Source organism: Solea solea, chromosome 5 (assembly GCF_958295425.1).
Source record: "Solea solea chromosome 5, fSolSol10.1, whole genome shotgun sequence".
NCBI lineage: Eukaryota > Metazoa > Chordata > Actinopteri > Pleuronectiformes > Soleidae > Solea > Solea solea.
The window spans coordinates 21385945-21405395 of NC_081138.1; the positions used below are offsets into that span (position 1 = coordinate 21385945).

Below are 19451 nucleotides of genomic sequence, written 5' to 3' on the forward strand. Positions count from 1 at the left end.
GGATGTACACAAAAGTAGTGCTGCATAAACAAGTGAACATGTTTTTTCTAAACATTTTAGCATTTTATTTACTAATCAGTGGTCAGGACAAAACATGCTGCCATATTATCAGCTGAGAACGAAAATGATTAGGAATTGTATTTACTGCTGCATCAGAACCCCCCTTTTAAAACGATAAAATATAATAACATATTGTAACGTTCTTTACAGTTTATTCATTCCTGAGGAGTCAGCAGAAGAATATTTTCACCAGTGGCCTGCACAGACATTTGGAAGGGCAGGGGCAAAAATTAAAAGGACACCTACTGAGCACCAGTGGGACAGACACCACTAGTATATAATTTTCCACATTCTCACACACCTTTGAAACAGGGGGAGCTAATTTCAGGCCCAGGTACATACATTCTGAAAATAAACAGCTAGAACATGGAAACACAATAATTATGTAAAACTGAAATGCTATAATTGTGTTTTTATTTACAGTGTTTCTCTACCAATGAAAATGGTCTATATCGCCGAGCAAATAACACACAGCGACCAGTTATTTGTCTACAGACATCCCTCGCAAAATCCACACAGGACTGAGGCAGAAAGGGCTCCACTATTGTGTATTTTTCTGCAACGTTGTCAGTCAAGAACTGGCGCCACCTTTCAGACAGTTTCACCAATCATTATGCAGAAGCCTCATGCCGCGCCTGCCCACACCTTCGGGAGAAGCTGGGCTTCCCTGGAAGTGACATTTTTGCCACATTTGTCCAATCACTGTCCCGCTCACAGCAGTGAAATAGACCTATTATGTGCCATCCCTTAGAGCAGTGGTTCCCAACCTTTTTTCCTTGAAGCCCCCCTTGCTTGTGTCCAGGACAAACAAGGCTCACCCAACCCGGATCTCTGTCCAGGGCACACACTCAAAAAAGAATAAAGTAAGAAGTTTATATGCACAAATAAACAGCAGTTGTAGGTTTTTGTTCCTATCATTATAGATAAAAACTGTCCTGTGCTTCCATTAAATCAAAACCAAGGTATTGCTTTGTTTTCTCTTTTTGATCCCGGTGAGTCTTTGGTACGTTTCTCAGGCAACAGGAACCTGATCAGGTGTTGGTGATAAATAGCTTAATAAATTGAAAGGTGGACCAAAAAAATTATAGTTTTTATTTGGGTGATACTGATTTCTAATTATCCAATAGAGTGTCTGATTGGAATGCACAAATATAATTATATTAACCTCACAAACTCAGAGCAGTCAAAGCTTTACTTTAGATGTTACAAATAAATGGCAGTCAGTAGGGCACGCCACTGATGTTCACATTACCAGGATGGAGTGACTCATGTCTCGTTTTTCAGGGCCTCAACACAGGAATCCAAGACGTCATATTTTCCAGGTGGTGTCTCTTTGTTTTCTGCCAGGTACCTGGTGTTATTCCTTCCTTGTTGTTTTTTTTCTTCCTGTGTCCAATGACCTTGATGTGATATCAACAAAGGCATTCCTAATAGACCCCCAGCTGGTATTAATACCAGGTTCCATCACAGTACATACAGTCAGATGCAAGACTTTTTAATAATGAATATAAAATGGCAAATATGATCAGTATTAAATAAAAACTGAACAACATACTGTTCCAGAAAGATAGGTGAATTACTTTTTTTCAAACATTATAACCTTATTGTATTCACACATTACTAAGTGGGCAGTAGAAGACAACATTCACATTACCACACTATAGTGTCTGTCGTGCATTGGCGTTTTTTTAGTTGGATGGTAGCGTCAGAATTTGATGTAAACAACATGAACTACCAGCTGAAATTTGTTTTAACCCCACAGCCTACCTGTGTGTTGTTGCTGACCATGTCCATCTCTTTATGACCACATTATGTACTCAACTTCTGATTCCAACATGATAATGTGTGATGTCACAAAGTTCAAACTGTCTCCAACTGGTTTCTTGAACATGTCAAAGGGTTTACTGGACTCAAATGGACTCTAATCGTACTCAAATCCAATAGAGCATATTTGGGTATGTAGTGAGACAGATTTGCATCATGGACATGCAGCCAACCAATCTGCAGTCACTGGTGAACCAAAATATCGAAAGTTCTGAAGGCCAACCTGCAAAATAGACCTGATAATGCTTTGCCATGCAACATGAGTGAGTGAAGCCATATCATTTACATGAAAGTCAGATGCAAGACATTAAAAGTCACGTATGAAAGTGAATCTGCTCTGCATCGTATTGGAATTGAACACTGAGCATTAATAATTTAATTTCTGTAATGCACTTGGTTAGGGTGGAGTAGGTTATGGTGGTGATGGAATCAGTGGAGACAGGTTGTTGGCATAGCAGGAGAAACAAAGGCCATAACAGCATTTGATACATGACCAGAAGAGGACCAAAGACCAAACCCTGGGGGGAGCCCTGTGACAGTGGAGCTGAAGAGGAGGTGCAGTTGTTGTATGAGAGATATGACCTTTAGGGGAGGACAGTACCAGTGTTGAGGGAGACTTGTAGACAGGAGGGGAGAATGATGTGATTGATGGTGTCAAAGGAGGTTGAGGAGAATGAGTCAAGTCAAGTGGGTTTTTTTGTCATTCAAACCATATACACTGTGAAATAAAACAAAGTTTCATCAGGATCCACCTGTGCTACATTCAAACAACAAAAACAGTAGGAACAGGACAGTAGATATACATAAAGTGCAATTACAGCCTAAAGCTTTACATTTACAACAGAGACAGTGGAAATAACAACAAACATAAGTAAACAGCGCAAAAACAGAGCATTGATTAGTTAGTTATTGTTTTGCTGCTGTTTATAGTCTTTAAGAACAGAAATGAGGCAACATTATTTGTTTACTGTGTCATTCATCTGTAAACAAACTGTGACAAGCAAGACCTGACTTGAACAGGGGCTGGGCAAGAACCAATTATCCCATCAAACCGCTGAAAGTTTACCTCTGAAACTTTTCGTGGGCGCTTTTTGTGTTTTCAAAGTTTAAAAAAAGCCTTATATATTATCTATACGGACATTGTAGTAATTAACTAACACCAGAAGATGGCAGTAATGCGACTGCATAGACGCAGGCGGCCATTAAACCCCAAAGAAGAAGTCCATGTTTCGTCCGTTGGTGACTAATCTCTAGCCTCTTGTTGTATCTCTGGTTCTCCTCACTCCCTGTGTCGTTGCTGCTGAAGTTACCATTAGCAACTGGGCAGCGCCCAACTCGACTCCCACTTCTGACTGACCGCCGGTGTCCGGTCAACACTGCAGGTAAATAACGTTAAGAATTGTTTTTGTTAAGACCAAATAACATTCAATTAACTTTTAACTGAAATTAAATTTATAAAGTATCTGTGTTCGTTTCAAGTTTTTGATTAGCTTTGTGGCTCGCTAGTCGGCTGGCTAGCTGAACGTGTTAGCTAACGTTATCAATAACCTCAGTGTGTAGCAGCAGCAGCTGAATGGTGCGAGGTTATGAGGGAACCCTGGCTATCTGCACTTTATATACGATATACGCTCAGTGGCTGTCACTTTTAAAAGACTTGATGTGTTGTAATGATAATTAATGGTTATAATTACTTAAACGTATGCACAACTATTACTAACTAGTATTAACGGAGACAGTTTGGTGTGATCTGACCAAATAAGAGCAGCTCTTTTCAGTGGTGTGTGTGTGTGCACCTGCAGTACCTGTGTAACCACGCCATAGTCAAACAAACGTCCGTTTACCTTTTATATACTCAGTGTTTCTTAGCTATTCTTGTTAGGACACTGCATTGACTTCCATTCATTTGGCACCCTAACCTCTCTTACATTAACCATAACCATTTAATGCCCAGCCATAACCTAACCACAATTCACATCTCACTTCTAATCTTTAACCATTAGAGAAAACACCAAGAGAGCGCCAGGCCACTCAGTGTCAGTACACTCCCTGTTCTTACAATATTCAAAAACAAAAATCCTGCATCCAGATAACCATCGAAATCTAATAATTTCATCCTTGGGCCTTAACATAACAACCCCCCTAAAATGTAACTCTCACCATGTTAAGATATGCTGCATACAGACAGACAAAACAGACGGACAGAAAATCCAAAAGAGGCAACAAAAATGAGTACACACACTTAAACAAACACACTGACAGACAGACATAAATAACATGTGGTGTCGAGATAGAGATTTTGTTTACTTTCACAGGGTGTGTGATATCTGAGGAAAGGCATGTTCAGAATGTAAGTGGCTGTCACTGATGTCGGATAAAAAAATAAATCTGGTCAGTTTCCACCTTTTCCTGTTTGATACAGTTAATAAAACTGGGAGGTAAATTAAATAGATGATATATATCCTTTGTCATGAGGCAAAATACTGTCTATGGTATTTGTTGGCTTGTTATGTAGATTTAATTACCTCTGCTGTGGTAATTATGTTGCTGGATGCCTTCTAGCTGTGAGTTTAATTTTAATTATTATTTTTTTTAAGTTAGATTTTTCTGAATTTTCTAGGTTTGTAGGATATGGCCTAAGTAAGATTTTAGTTGTGGTATGGACTCGGGACCTTTTAAAAAAATAATTGTTAACCTTGCAAGATAGGGAAGTGTATTGACACCGCGGACAACTGAGTGACCTTGTTGGAGGTTTGCACTCTCTTGGTACTTTCTCTAGTTACAGTATTGTCCTTCCCTGATCCCACATTACTGAAAAGAGAGTAACGTCATTTCGTGAATGTATTTCATTGAGCCACTGTAATTGTAACCCACAATATTGTTTTGTAGCTGTCACACTGCTGTAATTGTCTGTTAATTATTTGTTTTAACAGGTAAACTTCCCCCGGATTTCCAGACAATAGGGAAGGACTTGACAGACAAGTGGATCACAGACTCTTAGACAGGCCATGGTTCACACATGAGGTCACAGTGAGTGGCACTGCCATGTTGCCAGGAGTTGGTGTCTTTGGCACAGGGAGCACAGCCCGGGTGCTGGTCCCATTGTTGAAAGCTGAAGGCTTTGAGGTTCATGCATTATGGGGGCGAAGTGAAGAGGAAGCATTCTGCTTGGCTAAGGAACTTGGAATCCCATTCCACACTAGCCGATCTGATGATGTTTTGCTGCATCAAGATGTCGACCTCGTTTGCATCTATATTCCTCCCTCAATGACAAGACAGATTGCCGTCAAAGCACTGGGTGAGAACTCATGGTCAAATAATACAATTCGATTAAAATGCAGCTTGTCTTTACTTAAACGTTTCCCATCAAATGAATTCAGTCTAAAGCAGTGACAGGTACACAGACTGGAGCATGAAAGAGAAGTATGAATATGAAATATGATACATCTTTAGTGTCATTACACTCAGGTTCAGTGAAACTGTAGGCATTAAAGATAAATATATACACATGTAGAAATTATAGAATGATATTCGCTTTTAAATGAAATAGTTGTATAAACATCTATAGCAGCAGATAAAATCAATAGAGGAAGAATTGCATGACATGCCACTTCCACCCACAGCTACAGTTGACAAAGGTCTGGGTGTTTGCATGGATGTTGATAACCGTTGACGATAGTGTGAGCATGTGGCAAACAGTGCTGCAGATAGTGCTGCAGATAGTGCTGCACACGAACTTATAGTACAGCAACAGACCAAAACGCTAAGTTAGAGATGTCAATGTTCTTTTGAGAAGATGAATTCTGTTTTTTCGATTAATCGCTTAACTGTGTCAGGTAAAAAAAAGAAGCACGGCTTTCTGCCACGGGTTAGATAAGTAATGGGGAAACACTGGACTTCCACCTTTATACTTTATACGTCTGTGTTAAGCCAGCGTACTTGCACAAGCCATAAAACAAAGCACTGATAAAAAAACTTAGTATATTGATAATTATTTCCTTTTCTTTTGCAAAACATAAGTGTGGGGTTTATGTGAATGACGATTTCCTGACTACGTCTACTTTCCCTGTATGAGCATCTCAATCACACAAGTTCCCAACACGAGTTTACCCAACTGGGTATGTACAGAGTGTCAGCTAGGGAAAATATTTGAATTATTACCCTACAAAAAATGTACAGTACTGTGCAAAAGATTTATTTTAGTTTTTAAAAAAGATTTTTAAGCAACGCTATGATGGACTATTTCTCAGTCACTTTATTGGAACACATCCAGAAAATATGGAAAACATGTTTGCAGGTATAAAATAAACAAGTTCTTTATAATAGAAACTGGTTCAACAGGTTGAAGTGTAAAGTATTACCCTTGAGCAATAACAGGAAGTTGGCTTTCTTAAACCTGAAGTGGAACCCAAAATAATGTTACTGATAAAATCTGTGTTGATCTTACTATTCCATGTAAAAGAGATATCTGTCTGGTTTATTCAAGACATGCTTTAGCATTACATGCACATATACGAGCTACACTCATTGACATCTATATATAAGACCAACTATTAAGCACATCTTTCCAATCCAATCCAAATGCCAAAGATAAAAGGATTTAAAAGCAACAAAGCTGATAGTGCCCTAAGACTTTGAACAGTACTGTATGTACTGCTGCATCAGATTTCTCAGGGTCAGTGTGATTAATGATGATCTTAGCAGTGACCACAAAGTATGTGGTCATCAGAGGGAAGAAAACCTCAAAAAACCTTTAAGAAAATGATGACGTTACCCATATTACATTTCTGTTGACTACACACTGAAGCAAACGTAATCACTGGTGTATAAGAGGGGAGCAGATCTCCTACTGTATCTGATGGAATTCCTGAGTGTTGACTTCAGCTTCCTGTTTAAGTTGCAACTTCCCGAGTGTGCCCCCCCCCCCCCCCCCCCAATATCCACAACTCTAATTACCAATGTATACTGGAGGCTTCTGATAAAAACTACCACACCCTCTGCTACCACGGGTGGTTACAGTGGAATATTGAATTCAATTATAACATTGTCTGAGCAGTCTAAGGCTGTCATCTCAAATTACAATTAATATGATTTAAAGACTCAATTGAGCACAGTTTGTGATCGCCCGTGATCCATATTAGCATGTGTTCTATCTTTTTGCTTGTTTGGCAAGGGAATCTGAACAGAAAATGCACTTAAACATGTGATAAATATGTAAGAATGTGTGATAATGTCGGATTAGGATGTAAAATAGATGTGTTCCCCTTCCTTTATTCTCCACCACCACCTCGCTCTATCCACTGTATGAACATTACCTATGCTGTTTTTGCAGTGTATGTAAAACATAGTAAGTGACCTTAATATTCACCCCCTTTACCCACAAAACATAAATATGACTTGAATGACATGAAATGTCATGATTTAATTTGTCGGTGCAGTTCCTGATCATCTCCACCTCACACGTCATTGATAAAAATAACCCCACCTCTACGTCTCTCTCTGCAGGTATTGGTAAGAATGTTGTGTGCGAGAAAGCTGCAACTGCAGTGGATTTATTCAAGATGGTGACCGCAGCCAGATACTATCCCCAGCTGCTCAGCATGATGGGTAACACCCTGCGCTTTCTGCCAGCGTTTGTTGCAATGCGCCAGCTGCTGGTGGAGGGATATGTCGGTGAAGTGCAGGTGTGCGATGTTCGTGTCTATGGCCCAAGCCTCCTGGACCAGTCGTACGGCTGGACCTGTGAAGAGCTGATGGGAGGCGGCGGTCTGCACACCGTTGGCTCCGCCATCATTGACCTTTTAAGTTACTTGACTGGTTCCCGAGCCAATCGTGTGCACGGCTTATTGCGCACCTTTGTCCAGCAAAACAACTTGATCCGAGGCATCCGTCGCGTCACCAGTGATGATTTTTGTTTCTTCCAAATGCTGATGGGTGGAACTTCATCCAGCTCTGGTGGCATGTGTTGCACTGTAACCCTGAACTTCAACATGCCGGGGTCGTTTGTGCATGAGGTTATGGTAGTCGGATCGACTGGGAGGTTGGTTGCCAGGGGGACAGAACTGTACGGTCAACGCAATGGAGGTAAAGGTGAGGAGCTGCTGCTAGGAGACCATGGATGGGTGGGACCAGAGGCGAAAGAGATGCCCCTGCCTCACCTGCGGGGTCTGAGCTCCATGGTGAAGGCACTGAAAGAGTCTTTTCAAGCTCACGAGGAGCGCAGGTTATGGGCACGTGGACCCGTTGCCATGGCACCAACATTCGAAGACGGCCTGTATGTGCAGACGGTGGTCGAAGCGGTGAAAAGGTCCAGCTGCAGTGGAGAGTGGGAGTGTGTCGAGATCATGAGTCAAGAGCCAGATCCCAACCATAATCTGTGTGAAGCACTGCAGAGAAATAAGAACTAAATATATTTATACAACCAGTGCAACTACTACATGTCTGACAAAACAGGATCCTGTAATCCTGCTGCTTTAGCAGTTAACGCTATGACTACTTTTTCACTAATGGTGCACAGATTGTGAAATTATGGGCTGACATCGATGTCTAACTCATACAGATTGTTAGTTTTATTTTCGTGTTTCTTTTGTGGCAGGGACACAAAGATATCTTCATTATGAAAAAAATAAATAATAGCTTTTGGCCTTTCACACTGGCACGTTACCAATAAATAATCATATATTTAATGATGCAAATATGTGGAAATAACCTTTAATACTGCCTTCAATCACAAACGATAACTCAAAACATTTTCTTCAGTATACACAGCCCAGATAAACATTGATGTCTGTGTTGGCAGATGTTATCTTGCTGATTGGTTGATGTCACTCAGTCAACAAGGTGAACATTCGGTTTCAATTTGACCAGAATGCTTTGTTTGAGAGTAAATAAGAGTGTTGTAGATGTTTATACCCTCACAGTTGCTGTTTTGTCTCACACTTGTCACCCACACCGCCGTTATTCTAATCCTCATCTGAAACCATCACACAGTCTTTTTTAGTTTCAGCCTGCCACAGTGTAGACACAATTCATGCAAACACAAAGGTCAGATCTTTTCTTCTTCTTTTTGAGACCTCCGCTTTAAGTCACAGTCATGACTATAGATGCTAATTATGGCCAAGTCATATGTGCAAAAAGGTCATCACAATAAATAAATTATAATCTCTCAGCTGACAGTTATCATTGACCAGTGTCAGACAGTCAAACATTGAGTTGTCCCCTCAGTGACACGTCTCAGAAATCTGATGTAAAACATTCAATTGATGCAAAAACACGTCAGTTTACTTTATATTGAACCTTGGTTATATTGCCGTTGAAGAAAATTCTGTTGTGATGCTTTCTCTTATGGAATTATTTCACAGTTCTAGTTAATGTGTTGTTTTTGTGGAGTTTTCAAAAAAACAGGTGAGTGTTAGTCGACCTTTTTTTTTTTTGTAGTTGTATGGGTACTTGAATGTAGAAGGCTGAATAAGTACCTGATCTGTGCAGAGAGGATGAAGTGTTTGCAAGATTTCCCAAAACTATTGCTAAAGCATGAACACAATGACGGCCTGTTTGTCCAGTGGCAATAAGTAAATAATCACTAACGTAATGTTTGGATGCAGCACTGTTTGTAAAAGCTGTTTACTTGGACACAGAGTGAGGTTAAGTTCTCAGTGTTTTTACAGTCCATCAGATAACATTAGAACCTCTACTGTACTATTACATTTACATATATATATTTATGACCTAGTTTGTGTCGACGTGTTCCCTAAAGCACCTTGTTCTGAATGGAAGTGTTTACCACAGACGTGAATGTGAATATCAAAGCACGAGGATGATCTGACTAACAAATCACTATCAGAATTCAAATGACTGTCCAGTGGAGAGAGAGAGAGAGAGAGAGAGAGAGAGCAGCAACCACTCTAACTTCAGAATTGTGAAATTGTGTCGTGTCGTAAAAAAAATACCTTCACATAGATGAGATGGCAGGGATTGAGTAAAAATAAGCTAAACTGTATAAGGAAAAATTACCCCCCCCAAAAAATGTGTAGTTCAGGTTATTTGAAGTAGGAATTGATATAAAATAGTGCAAATGCATAGTCAATGTGTTAAATAGCGTAGACGGCATTCAGTGTGCTGCCTGTTTGAAAGGAAAATGCTGAAAGTATTCCAAATATAACAAACATTGTGTGTACATTTTATTGATATTTTCAGTAGGGCCTTCTCCATAATGTTTTCTCTGCTGTTCCCATTCACTTGGAAACAATGGGTAAATTGTGTTCCGGTCCTCCCATCTTCCTCTCCAGACTATGACTGGCTATGCATAAGTACCTTATACACTTCCACTTTAAAAAAAAAAAACCTGAACTATTGTTCCTCCTTTCTTGTCAAACATTTGAGTACCACCAAAACATTATAAGCTAGTAAGAAAACAACAACCACGTCAGAGCCCCGTGAAAATTTTACTGATTTAGAAAGCGGCTTCAATAAGGACAGCGCAGCGTTCATGTTTTATTACAAGTATTGTGTTTTTGATGTTGACTATACGGAGGTTTCTCAGATGGGGGATTACAGGATCATTGCAGAATCAATTGTTTATTTAATCTAACCATTAAAACTGACTGAAGAGGGAACCTACCAGCTTTTAACTGTAATTTGTTGAGTTTACACATTGTACAGATTATTGACAGAGTATAATTTTCCTTAGGTAGATGAATAGATTCAGTCCTGTCCTTAGAAAGTGAACTTCTATTGTTAAGCTGTCAGACGTAGACATGAAGACGGAGTTAAAAATGTGTGTAAAAGTTTGTTTACATGTGTGGAGTGATTCTGTTTTTACAAGATTTTTATTTTTATGCAGTCCATGCATTTAAAGTTTTGTTTTACGTTATGTTCAGCCCCCCCCTTTACAGCGGCCCTGAAATCTTTCGTAGAGTAGATCCACTGGATTTGACGAGTGTGAGTAGAAATGTGTGTCTCTCACACACAGGGAGACGGGAAGTGTGTTGTTTGTGGGTTTTGTAGTTGTTGACTACATCTCTCAGTTCTGCTGAACATCCTGTGATATTGACAACAGAGGCAGCACTGGTATTAGATTGGTTTGTTCTTCTTACAGTGGACCCGCAGACACATGCGTGTTAAACACTTACCTCGCGCTTTCCCAACGGTGCTTTACTTAATCCCTGAGTTTACATTGAGTGTTTTTAATTAACTTGTCTGCAGTTTCTTCCATTATGCACCACTGTTAAAATACATTCCAGCTGAGTTTTTTTTTTTTTGCACTGATAACTGCTATAATGACACCTATTTAATACATGCAATGTAATGTTTGTACCAGCCAGCTCACTGCACAGATGACTTTCACATTTTGTCTGTATAAGGAAGATGTTTTTTTTTTATTATTTATTTATGTTTAGGTGTGGAGGAATCGTTCAGTGTTTGTATGAATATCTGTAAAAAAAGGTGTAATATTTATCGTTTAGAGTTTTAATTGATAGTATGGCTTTTTGAGCACAATGTGTTGCATTTAATTTGGGGTAATGTGTTGTTCATCTGCCAACAGATATTTCCTAAATATTCCTAAATAAATACAGTTGTCTTCTTCACAGTGTCTTTGGTCACAACTTTGTTTACTAAGTTCAAAAAAGTCCTTGTGCATTGACACCATAGAAAACATGATGTTTTTATACGTAGTGTTAGTTACAATTGCAGTGTTAGTCAACATTTTGAACGTCATAAAACCTATTTTCATGGAGCCAGCAGGGAAGCCAGATTTTATGATTTCAGTCTGTGGCAAAACGTCTGCCCGACAACATATACAGCTCAAACTGATAACTATAAACTTTTCATAGATATTAAAACTTTTCATTCTGAATTTGATCAGATAATATATAAAATATTGTTAACATAAAATCCAAGATCATATGTCTACATTAAATCTCCTGAAAACTCAAAAATGTTATAGTCTCATTGAAAGATATACATGTCTAAATTTCATTCTCTACTTGTATATTTGAATTTTATTTTAACCTAATCTAATCTGATATACATGATTGAAATCATAATACAATCTCGTTGATTATTAATATCCAATCAAATCTAATTTTGTAAAGCACTTTAAAACAACCACAGTGGAACAAAGTGCTGTACAGAATAATAAATAAAATACTCACAGAAGCTCACACGAGGCTACAAGATACATCTAAAACAACTGCAAAAATTAAAAAAAGACAAGAAAACATGGATTAAACTAACTGCCAAACAATATGGCCTTATACCAGTGTCTTATTCGGATCATTGTCTTGACAGTGGTTGACAGTGTTACACACCTGCTCATGTAAACATACAGTATAGGCTACAATATAGCCTTGGTCACCTTGGTGTAAAAGCTTTACTTTGAAATTCCCTTGACCGGATGTAACGGGCACTTTCGTCTCTGACGCTCTGACGCTGCTTCGGTTGTACGGAGATTAAATGTCTCACAGCGAGTTTGACAAATCCCGGGTTCTAAAAGTCTGGATCGCGCTAAAGAGGCTCGACAAAAACGGTTTGTATTTTTGTACTTTCATAGTTTCTCGTTTTTCCCCTTTTTTTTCTCCGATGGAGTGGTTCTGTGCGTCCATTTCCATGGCAACCAGTCTCCTAACGCTGTCGTGATTGAAAACTGAGATTATATGCTCTTTTTTTTCTCTCAGAACATGGAATAAATCCAATCACAATACTCGTTGCTCATATCTGTATTTTTGTTTTCCTCAGTGGAAAATGTCTCTCATGACCATAAATGGTCAAAGAGGAAACAGCTGCATCTGACTCGATTGTTGTTATCTTATAAAATATCCTGGGACTCGGTTTCTAGACCAGGGCTGTCTGTCAAACTCATTCTAGTTCAAGTGAGCCAGAACAGTAAAATAATAGGTTAATAACCTATGAACACCAAGGACTCCACATAGTTTGCCTTTGTTTCACATTTAATTAAGTAAATTTTACAAAAATATTATGCCAAAGTTGACCATTTACATATGTGCTTCACAACTTACAGATCACAGTGGATCTACAGAGGCACAAAACATTTAGTCACAGGTATCTGGAACTGAAAAATAAAGTATTTCACAGTATGATTAGAATCTAATCATCTGACCGGAGTCAAAGTATGGCTCGTACATGTGATACTTCTTTCTAGACAGATGGACCTCATGATAAGGCCTTACATCTATTTATAAGCCATTATTTACGGACAATTCAGTACAGACAGATTGTTATTATTATAATAATGTTTTTTTCTATTATAATATTTATTTTGTCCAGGTGGCTTGAGATCAAGACCTTAGAACAAAGGACGATTATATAACTCAAAGTTGTGTATATTCATATATTTTAAATTATTGTGCTTATCATTGTGTGCTGTGTAGATGACAGAGTGGTGGCTCTTCGGGAAGTGTCCATTCCTCCAGCGGCTGATGTCACCCTGATCAGACAGGTGCTCTGCACTTTTACTTGTTTGTTTTTTTACCAGTACCGAGCTTTATTAGACTAAACGCTACTGACTTTAAACAATTATAGCTGTAATTTAAATTACAACCACGGTTTAGTAAAGTGCTCGCCACAAACGCGTGATGTGTTGAGATTTGGTTGAATTTGTTGTCATGCCCTACTAATTATTTGTTCATATTTGAGATGCGTTCAAAACTTGCAGTAATTAATGATTTATTCATAAAATATATATATATAAAAAATGCATGTTGTGTTATTTTCACATGTTTTTGAATTGTTTTCCTTTCTAGATCATCATGTCCACCTTTGGTATGAACTCTTCTGACTTAATATTCAAGGTACAACGACAACAGCTCCGTGACTCTCGTACATATAGAATAGATTCTTTAATGTCATTGTGCTGGGGGACAGTACACAACACTGTTGGCAGAGAGCAGCTTGAAATCACCAAGAATCATTCAAATTTCAATGTCTTTGTCTGCCCTGAGGGGACAGTGGAGAATGAGGTAAGATAATCCTTCATTTGCAGTGTTACAGCAGCCAACAATCACAAAGAGGTAGAAAGTACTAGTAATAAGGTAAGGAAATAAAGATTATTAAGATTGAGATTATGTGCAACAATAGGAAAACAAGATAAACGACAATAGCTCTGCTACAGTATATACATATATATATATATATATAAGACAGCGCAGCGTTCATGTTCAAGACAGTGTTTTAATTTGCAGTATTATTGAATATATTGAGAGTCAACAAATACAAATACTTTTACTGTTACTGTACTTATTAAGCTTAGCTAGGGGATTGCCGGCATCTGCTGGACAAATGTGGCACTACCTGCTCCAAAAAACAAATGCAGTACAGCAGGAGGGACCCTGGGCTTGCTCCACCAGCAAGGTGACCAGACTTGCACAGTTAGGGAGCTGTGCATCCAGGAAGTCAATTTTAAAAACGACCCCGTTTTCCCTCTGCCCAGACATGAGATTATGCAGTCTGTTAAGTACAAAATCCACGTATCTGTATGTTATTTATACTGTATATCCAGCAACTTATACTCCACTACATTTCCTCTAACCATCTTTCGTTACTTGTTGCTGCCAAATAAAGTCTGTATTTATATTTTCTAGTCTTGATGAGCTGCTTTACACTATAGTTTAGGGGTTAAGTGTCTTGCTCAACGACACATCATTTTTAATACCTATTTTAATACTTACTTATTTTAAAACTTAAGTACATTTTATATCAGAAAAATACTTTTGATACTTGGTAGTACAATAAATGCCATATACTTTAAGACTTTTACTGAAGTAATATTATAAAAAGTGACTTCCACTTCTACCAAAGTCATTGTCTGTAAGATACTTTAAGGCATCCCTTTAAGGTAGTTTATACAAGACTGCCTGCACGTCTCTGTAGGCAGGGTGAATGGATAAACAAATCCACAAATAATCCACTATATAGTGAATGTTGTAAAATGATATAAATAAAAGGTCATTAGAAAACACAGTAACTAATCTGTGTGCAGATAAGGAACCAGCGCAGCTGTCTGATCCCGCTGAACAGCTTCATACCTGCTAACAGCAAACACATGTGAGGACTGCACACACACACACACACTGGCTTCTACACAGCTTTTCTTTGCATTCTCCTCCTCTACCTGATGCTAATTGGTGACGTGCATTGTTTTTAACAGGCCGTATGTGCTCGAGGTGTCCAAGATCTTTCAGCATGGTAAGAGTTGGTTCAACGTCTCATCTCCTTGAGAACAGTGTTCACGAAGTAGCATGATATACTGGCAGATATACTACTAATACCTGAAAACACCACTCTCAAAGCATTAATGTGACAGGCAGAAGCAGCAATGAGGCGACCACATGGTCGTCTAAGACGTATTAATTACAGTTTGTTAGTTTTTGACGTACTAAATGTTTTACAAAAACACTTTTTACAGCCCAATATGGACAAAAAAGTAAATTGGGACCATAGTCTCAACTCAACAGGAAGTCGCCCATTTTGAATTTGACGTCCATCTTGCAGATTTGCACGTTTCCTAAATGAATGAAATTTGCACTAGAAAAGTTATCAAAAGGTCTCTCACATTCATTGGTCCATTTTGGGGAATTTTGACCATTGGCCACGAAACAGGAAGTGCACTGTAACTTCGCCGTACATCAACCGCAAACATTTCTACCAAAAGGAAGTCTGCCATTTTCCAATTTAGCCACCAATTCGCCACAACACAGGAAGTCACCTGAAAACATCAGCACATGAAAACTGAGTCAAGGACATAGCGCCACCTGCTGCACGCCTGCAGCTGCAAGGGCCCACACAAGGCTGCCTGTTGTTTTTAAATGTTGTTTGGATTGAATAAGAATGACACCTTGTTACAAGGACGAAATTCATCCTCGCTTTGCTCCTACAGAAATGAGACGGTATTACCGTACATTACTTTTACCTTTTACACAATTGTTACGATACTATTACCAAATGGTAAAGTTTTGCTGTGCTGTTACTCACGGGAAGAAGCAGCAGAGACGTCAGGCACCTCAGGACAAAGGGAAACATGTACAAATATTATGTTAGAGTGGAGATGAACAGAGGGGACAATGAGGGACAGGAGACGGCAAGTGAAGGAGGAGCCAAAAGTGAACCCAGTGGAGCACAGGTGATGGCAATTAGACAAACGAGATTCAAAGCAAACTAAAATGAGATGAGCACAGATTAAATATAAAATATATAAAAAAAATATAAACTAAAAGCAAACTAAAATGAGATGAGCACAGATTAAATATAAAATATATATAAAAAATATAAACTAAAAGCAAACTAAAATGAGATGAGCACAGATTCAAAATATAAAACAGGAAGTAAGGTGAACAAAAATATACAGGGAGAAAAACCGTATAAGAAAATCAATCCACTAACCTACTTATTTTTTGTCAGTGTCATCACTAACACGACTTATGACTTGGTTTTTTTTTTTATCTCAGTGTTTCCAAGGCCTAAAATCATTCCCACGACCATGATCAACAAGACCATGAAGACCAGACTACAGCATATAGACGCGAGGGTAGGACACACAGCAGAAAACAACTATTTAGTACATTTTAATGGTGATTTTTATTGTTGCTGATGTTTTTATTCTGCTTCTGTTTGTTCTTCGGAACTTTGACTCTGTCAAACAGTACTATCAGACCTGACTGAGGGGATGTTTCACTGGCAACATACATTTCTTTATATGTGATGTAAAAGTTGTGCACTACACTTTTAAGAAGAAATGAGAATTCAACTGTTGTGTTTTCACCTTTTTGTTTGTGTACAAAGTCAGAGGTTTAACTAAAAGCAGCAGAAAAACATGTTTCTTTCGTTAAAAACTCAGTGTCCAGTAGTAGTCCAGATTTTCTGCTGTACTATAAAGAAGACATATATTAATAATTACTGGTGAAAAAGGTTGATTGGTGTTTCTCAGACCTCAAAATGACAATATCCTCAAATGTCTGTTTTATCCACACGACTAAAGATATTCAGTTTACTGTCACAGCAGCAAATAAAGCAGAAAATATTCACAATTAAGAGGCTGACATCACAGAACTTTTTTTTATTTATTTAAATAAAGACACTCAATCAACTTAATTCATTTAGTAGTTAACTACTAATCAATCAATGTATCGCAACCCTTAAATATATGGATTCCTGCTTTGACTGTTTGCTGTTTTCATTCTGTCTGGACCTTAAAGCTGCAGTGTTGTATTCCAGATTCAAAGACTGGACGATCTTCTGCCTCAAATCGATCTCAGGCGCAATGAAAAACTTGCCCAGGTATTCCAACTTTGTCTTGGAGTGGACACTCTTGAATTACTGTTTTTTTGTATAGTTAAAGGATTAAACAGATTTGATTTGATTTAATCTCTGTCCCGTCTCAGGAGATTGAATGTCTTAACCAGAAGCTGGGGTTTCTTCAAAAGAGAATGCAGGTGAGATGATCGGATTAAAGAGTTGACGGGCAGCTTTTATTCCCCTCGTGTTTCCTGGTGTGTTATTGTTTTGTCACAGTCATTACGACACTGCAGTGAAACACTTGTACAGATGCAGGTACATCTCCTCAGAGCCTGAATAGCAGTGAAAGTAAGACTTTATATTTCCGTCACCGCTGAGTGAAAGTAACACTCCTGAAGATGTTACTGTTTTAAATAAGTGAAAGGTCTTTTCATGTCTTCCTGGATCCTGTTTTGACCAGGTCTCTTATCGAGAGAGTTAATGAGAGAGAGAGAGAAAGAGATTACTTATCTCACAGGGCCTTTCCTTTTAAATACAAAAAGAATACAGCTGTGTCTTTTTTTTATTCAAGGTTTTTTTCCAGGCTGTGTAAATGTTGACATAATTGTATTTCAATGCATCTATTGTCTCTCTGACCAACCAGCAAACTTTGGATTTTGCTCTTTTATAAAACTTTCACTTGAGTATTTATTCTCTCAGTGTCTGCGCTGTGTTTAGTTTCATGTTTGTCCGCTCTGTTGCAGGTGGCAGATTCTCACAGCTGGAAGGGGACGCTGACCAGAGCCCCTCTGTGGTAAACCAGGGCTCACATTAACAGCTGTTTTATCCTCAGGGCTGTAGGTTCACTCACCACTGCAGGTTTCATTATGTCACTGTGTGAAGAGGGTGTGTGTGTCTGATGTAGCTCGTGTTGTACGACCTGACTAATATTGTGATAAAGTGCCACATTTGAGGTTTTAGAGACGATATTAGCTGCAGAGACCACATTATGTTCCACTGGCTCCCTGTCCAAATACCATATCTAGAACAAACTCCTCCTCATCCCTACAAAGCCCTCAATGATCTTGCCCCCTCTTATCTCACTGACCTTCTCCACCGCCATTCCCCCACTCCGATCTGCTGACCCACATCACCAGAACCAAGCTGCTGCTGCTAACCTCTGGAATTCCCTTCCACAACACATCAGGAACTCTGACTGGCATTCCCATAGCTTTTACTGTACACTCATTATTTAATTACGCTTCTCTTTCCTTTTGTTATTTTGTTAAGCGTCTCTGTGTGAATTTCAGTATTATTATTATTGTTAGATTGTGCTTTGAATCATGTCTGTATTTATCAAACGTCTGACTGAACACACCTACATAGAGAAGGAATATTATTTATTTCTACAGTACATTTTAACATTTTAAGTCATTTACTTAATATAATTTATTCTACAGTCAGTTACTGTACTTATACTACGTACTGTACATATTATAAATGTTATATGTCACATGGAAATTAAGAAGAACCAAATATATTTGTCACGTATAAATTAATTGGAAATTGGAAGAATGTTTTAAAAAGTAAAAAATTATAGCTTTTTTTGGTTTTTCAACACAACAATAAATATGAAAAAAAAAGCTCTCACATCCAATCACAAGTCATGAGATAATTCAAGCAATAAACTTATTCCCAAACTTTCTTATTGTCTTACAGAATATTTTCAGGAGATTCATTTTAATTGATGTCATGTTTTAACAGAAAACCTTAATATTTTTCTGCCTGAAAGTGTGTGTGTGAAAAATGACTACTGCTTGATAAATAATCAGATATAGTCTGTGATGAAACCTCATGTTGAAATTAATTAAATAAAGGACAGAGATCAAGAGTCCCTACATTCTTTTCAACATGTTCACACTGCAAACACAGATTCTGAGTTTGTATTGTAATTAACAAGAAACAGTGACAACATTTTCTGACAGAATACAACAATATATTACTGCAACATAACGGCAAAACAGCCATTCACCAAGCACTTTAATATTTTGAATATGCGTGGCTGAACATGTTTAACATGAAACATGTTAAACAAACAGCAGGAAATGTAAAATATATAAAATAAAAAATAAAAATAATGAACACTGTATTTAAGATAAGATATTCCGTTGTTCATCTGGCATGGGGAAATTTGCAGTGTTACACCAGTGTTATCTGTTAATAATAGCAATCATATATACAGTATATATATACATATATATATATATACACATATACATATATGTATATAGATATATATATATTTACGAAACGTGGATTATATTGAGGAAAAGTGCATTGCG

The 19451-nt window shown here is 38.1% G+C and overlaps 3 protein-coding genes across 3 annotated transcripts in view; 2 read left to right on the forward strand and 1 right to left on the reverse strand.

The window, feature by feature from the left end:
- The window catches only part of LOC131459087 (CD82 antigen-like), a 39417-nt gene extending 36834 nt beyond the window's left edge, over positions 1 to 2583 (reverse strand). Inside the window, exon 1 of the mRNA XM_058628512.1 lies at positions 2572 to 2583. The gene's annotated coding sequence lies outside the window, so the exon portion shown is untranslated. The remainder of the gene's footprint in view (positions 1 to 2571) is intronic.
- A 555-nt stretch (positions 2584 to 3138) lies between these two features.
- gfod2 (glucose-fructose oxidoreductase domain containing 2) lies at positions 3139 to 11468 on the forward strand. Its single transcript, XM_058630122.1, has 3 exons — positions 3139 to 3266; positions 4815 to 5179; positions 7387 to 11468. Exons 2-3 carry the CDS (start codon positions 4927 to 4929, stop codon positions 8286 to 8288), a joined length of 1155 nt encoding a protein of 384 aa, XP_058486105.1. The 5' UTR covers positions 3139 to 3266; positions 4815 to 4926; the 3' UTR covers positions 8289 to 11468.
- An 828-nt stretch (positions 11469 to 12296) lies between these two features.
- Positions 12297 to 19000, forward strand: si:zfos-1056e6.1 (uncharacterized protein LOC107988029 homolog). The gene is made up of 9 exons (XM_058629775.1): positions 12297 to 12409; positions 13272 to 13339; positions 13644 to 13691; positions 14879 to 14943; positions 15047 to 15084; positions 16344 to 16423; positions 17110 to 17172; positions 17277 to 17327; positions 17874 to 19000. The coding sequence occupies exons 1-9, from the start codon at positions 12337 to 12339 to the stop codon at positions 17925 to 17927; spliced, it is 540 nt and encodes a 179-aa protein (XP_058485758.1). The 5' UTR covers positions 12297 to 12336; the 3' UTR covers positions 17928 to 19000.
- The last annotated feature ends 451 nt before the right edge of the window (positions 19001 to 19451 follow it).

Excerpts from the sequence above, each read along its gene's own strand:
- gfod2 (XM_058630122.1), top strand. The coding sequence starts at position 4,927 with ATGTTGCCAGGAGTTGGTGTCTTTGGCACAGGGAGCACAGCCCGGGTG. Across the intron at positions 5,180-7,386 it reads GATTGCCGTCAAAGCACTGG|GTATTGGTAAGAATGTTGTG; the intron begins GTGAGAACTCAT and ends CTCTCTCTGCAG.
- si:zfos-1056e6.1 (XM_058629775.1), top strand. The coding sequence starts at position 12,337 with ATGTCTCACAGCGAGTTTGACAAATCCCGGGTTCTAAAAGTCTGGATC. Across the intron at positions 14,944-15,046 it reads CCTGCTAACAGCAAACACAT|GCCGTATGTGCTCGAGGTGT; the intron begins GTGAGGACTGCA and ends TGTTTTTAACAG. Across the intron at positions 17,173-17,276 it reads GCAATGAAAAACTTGCCCAG|GAGATTGAATGTCTTAACCA; the intron begins GTATTCCAACTT and ends GTCCCGTCTCAG.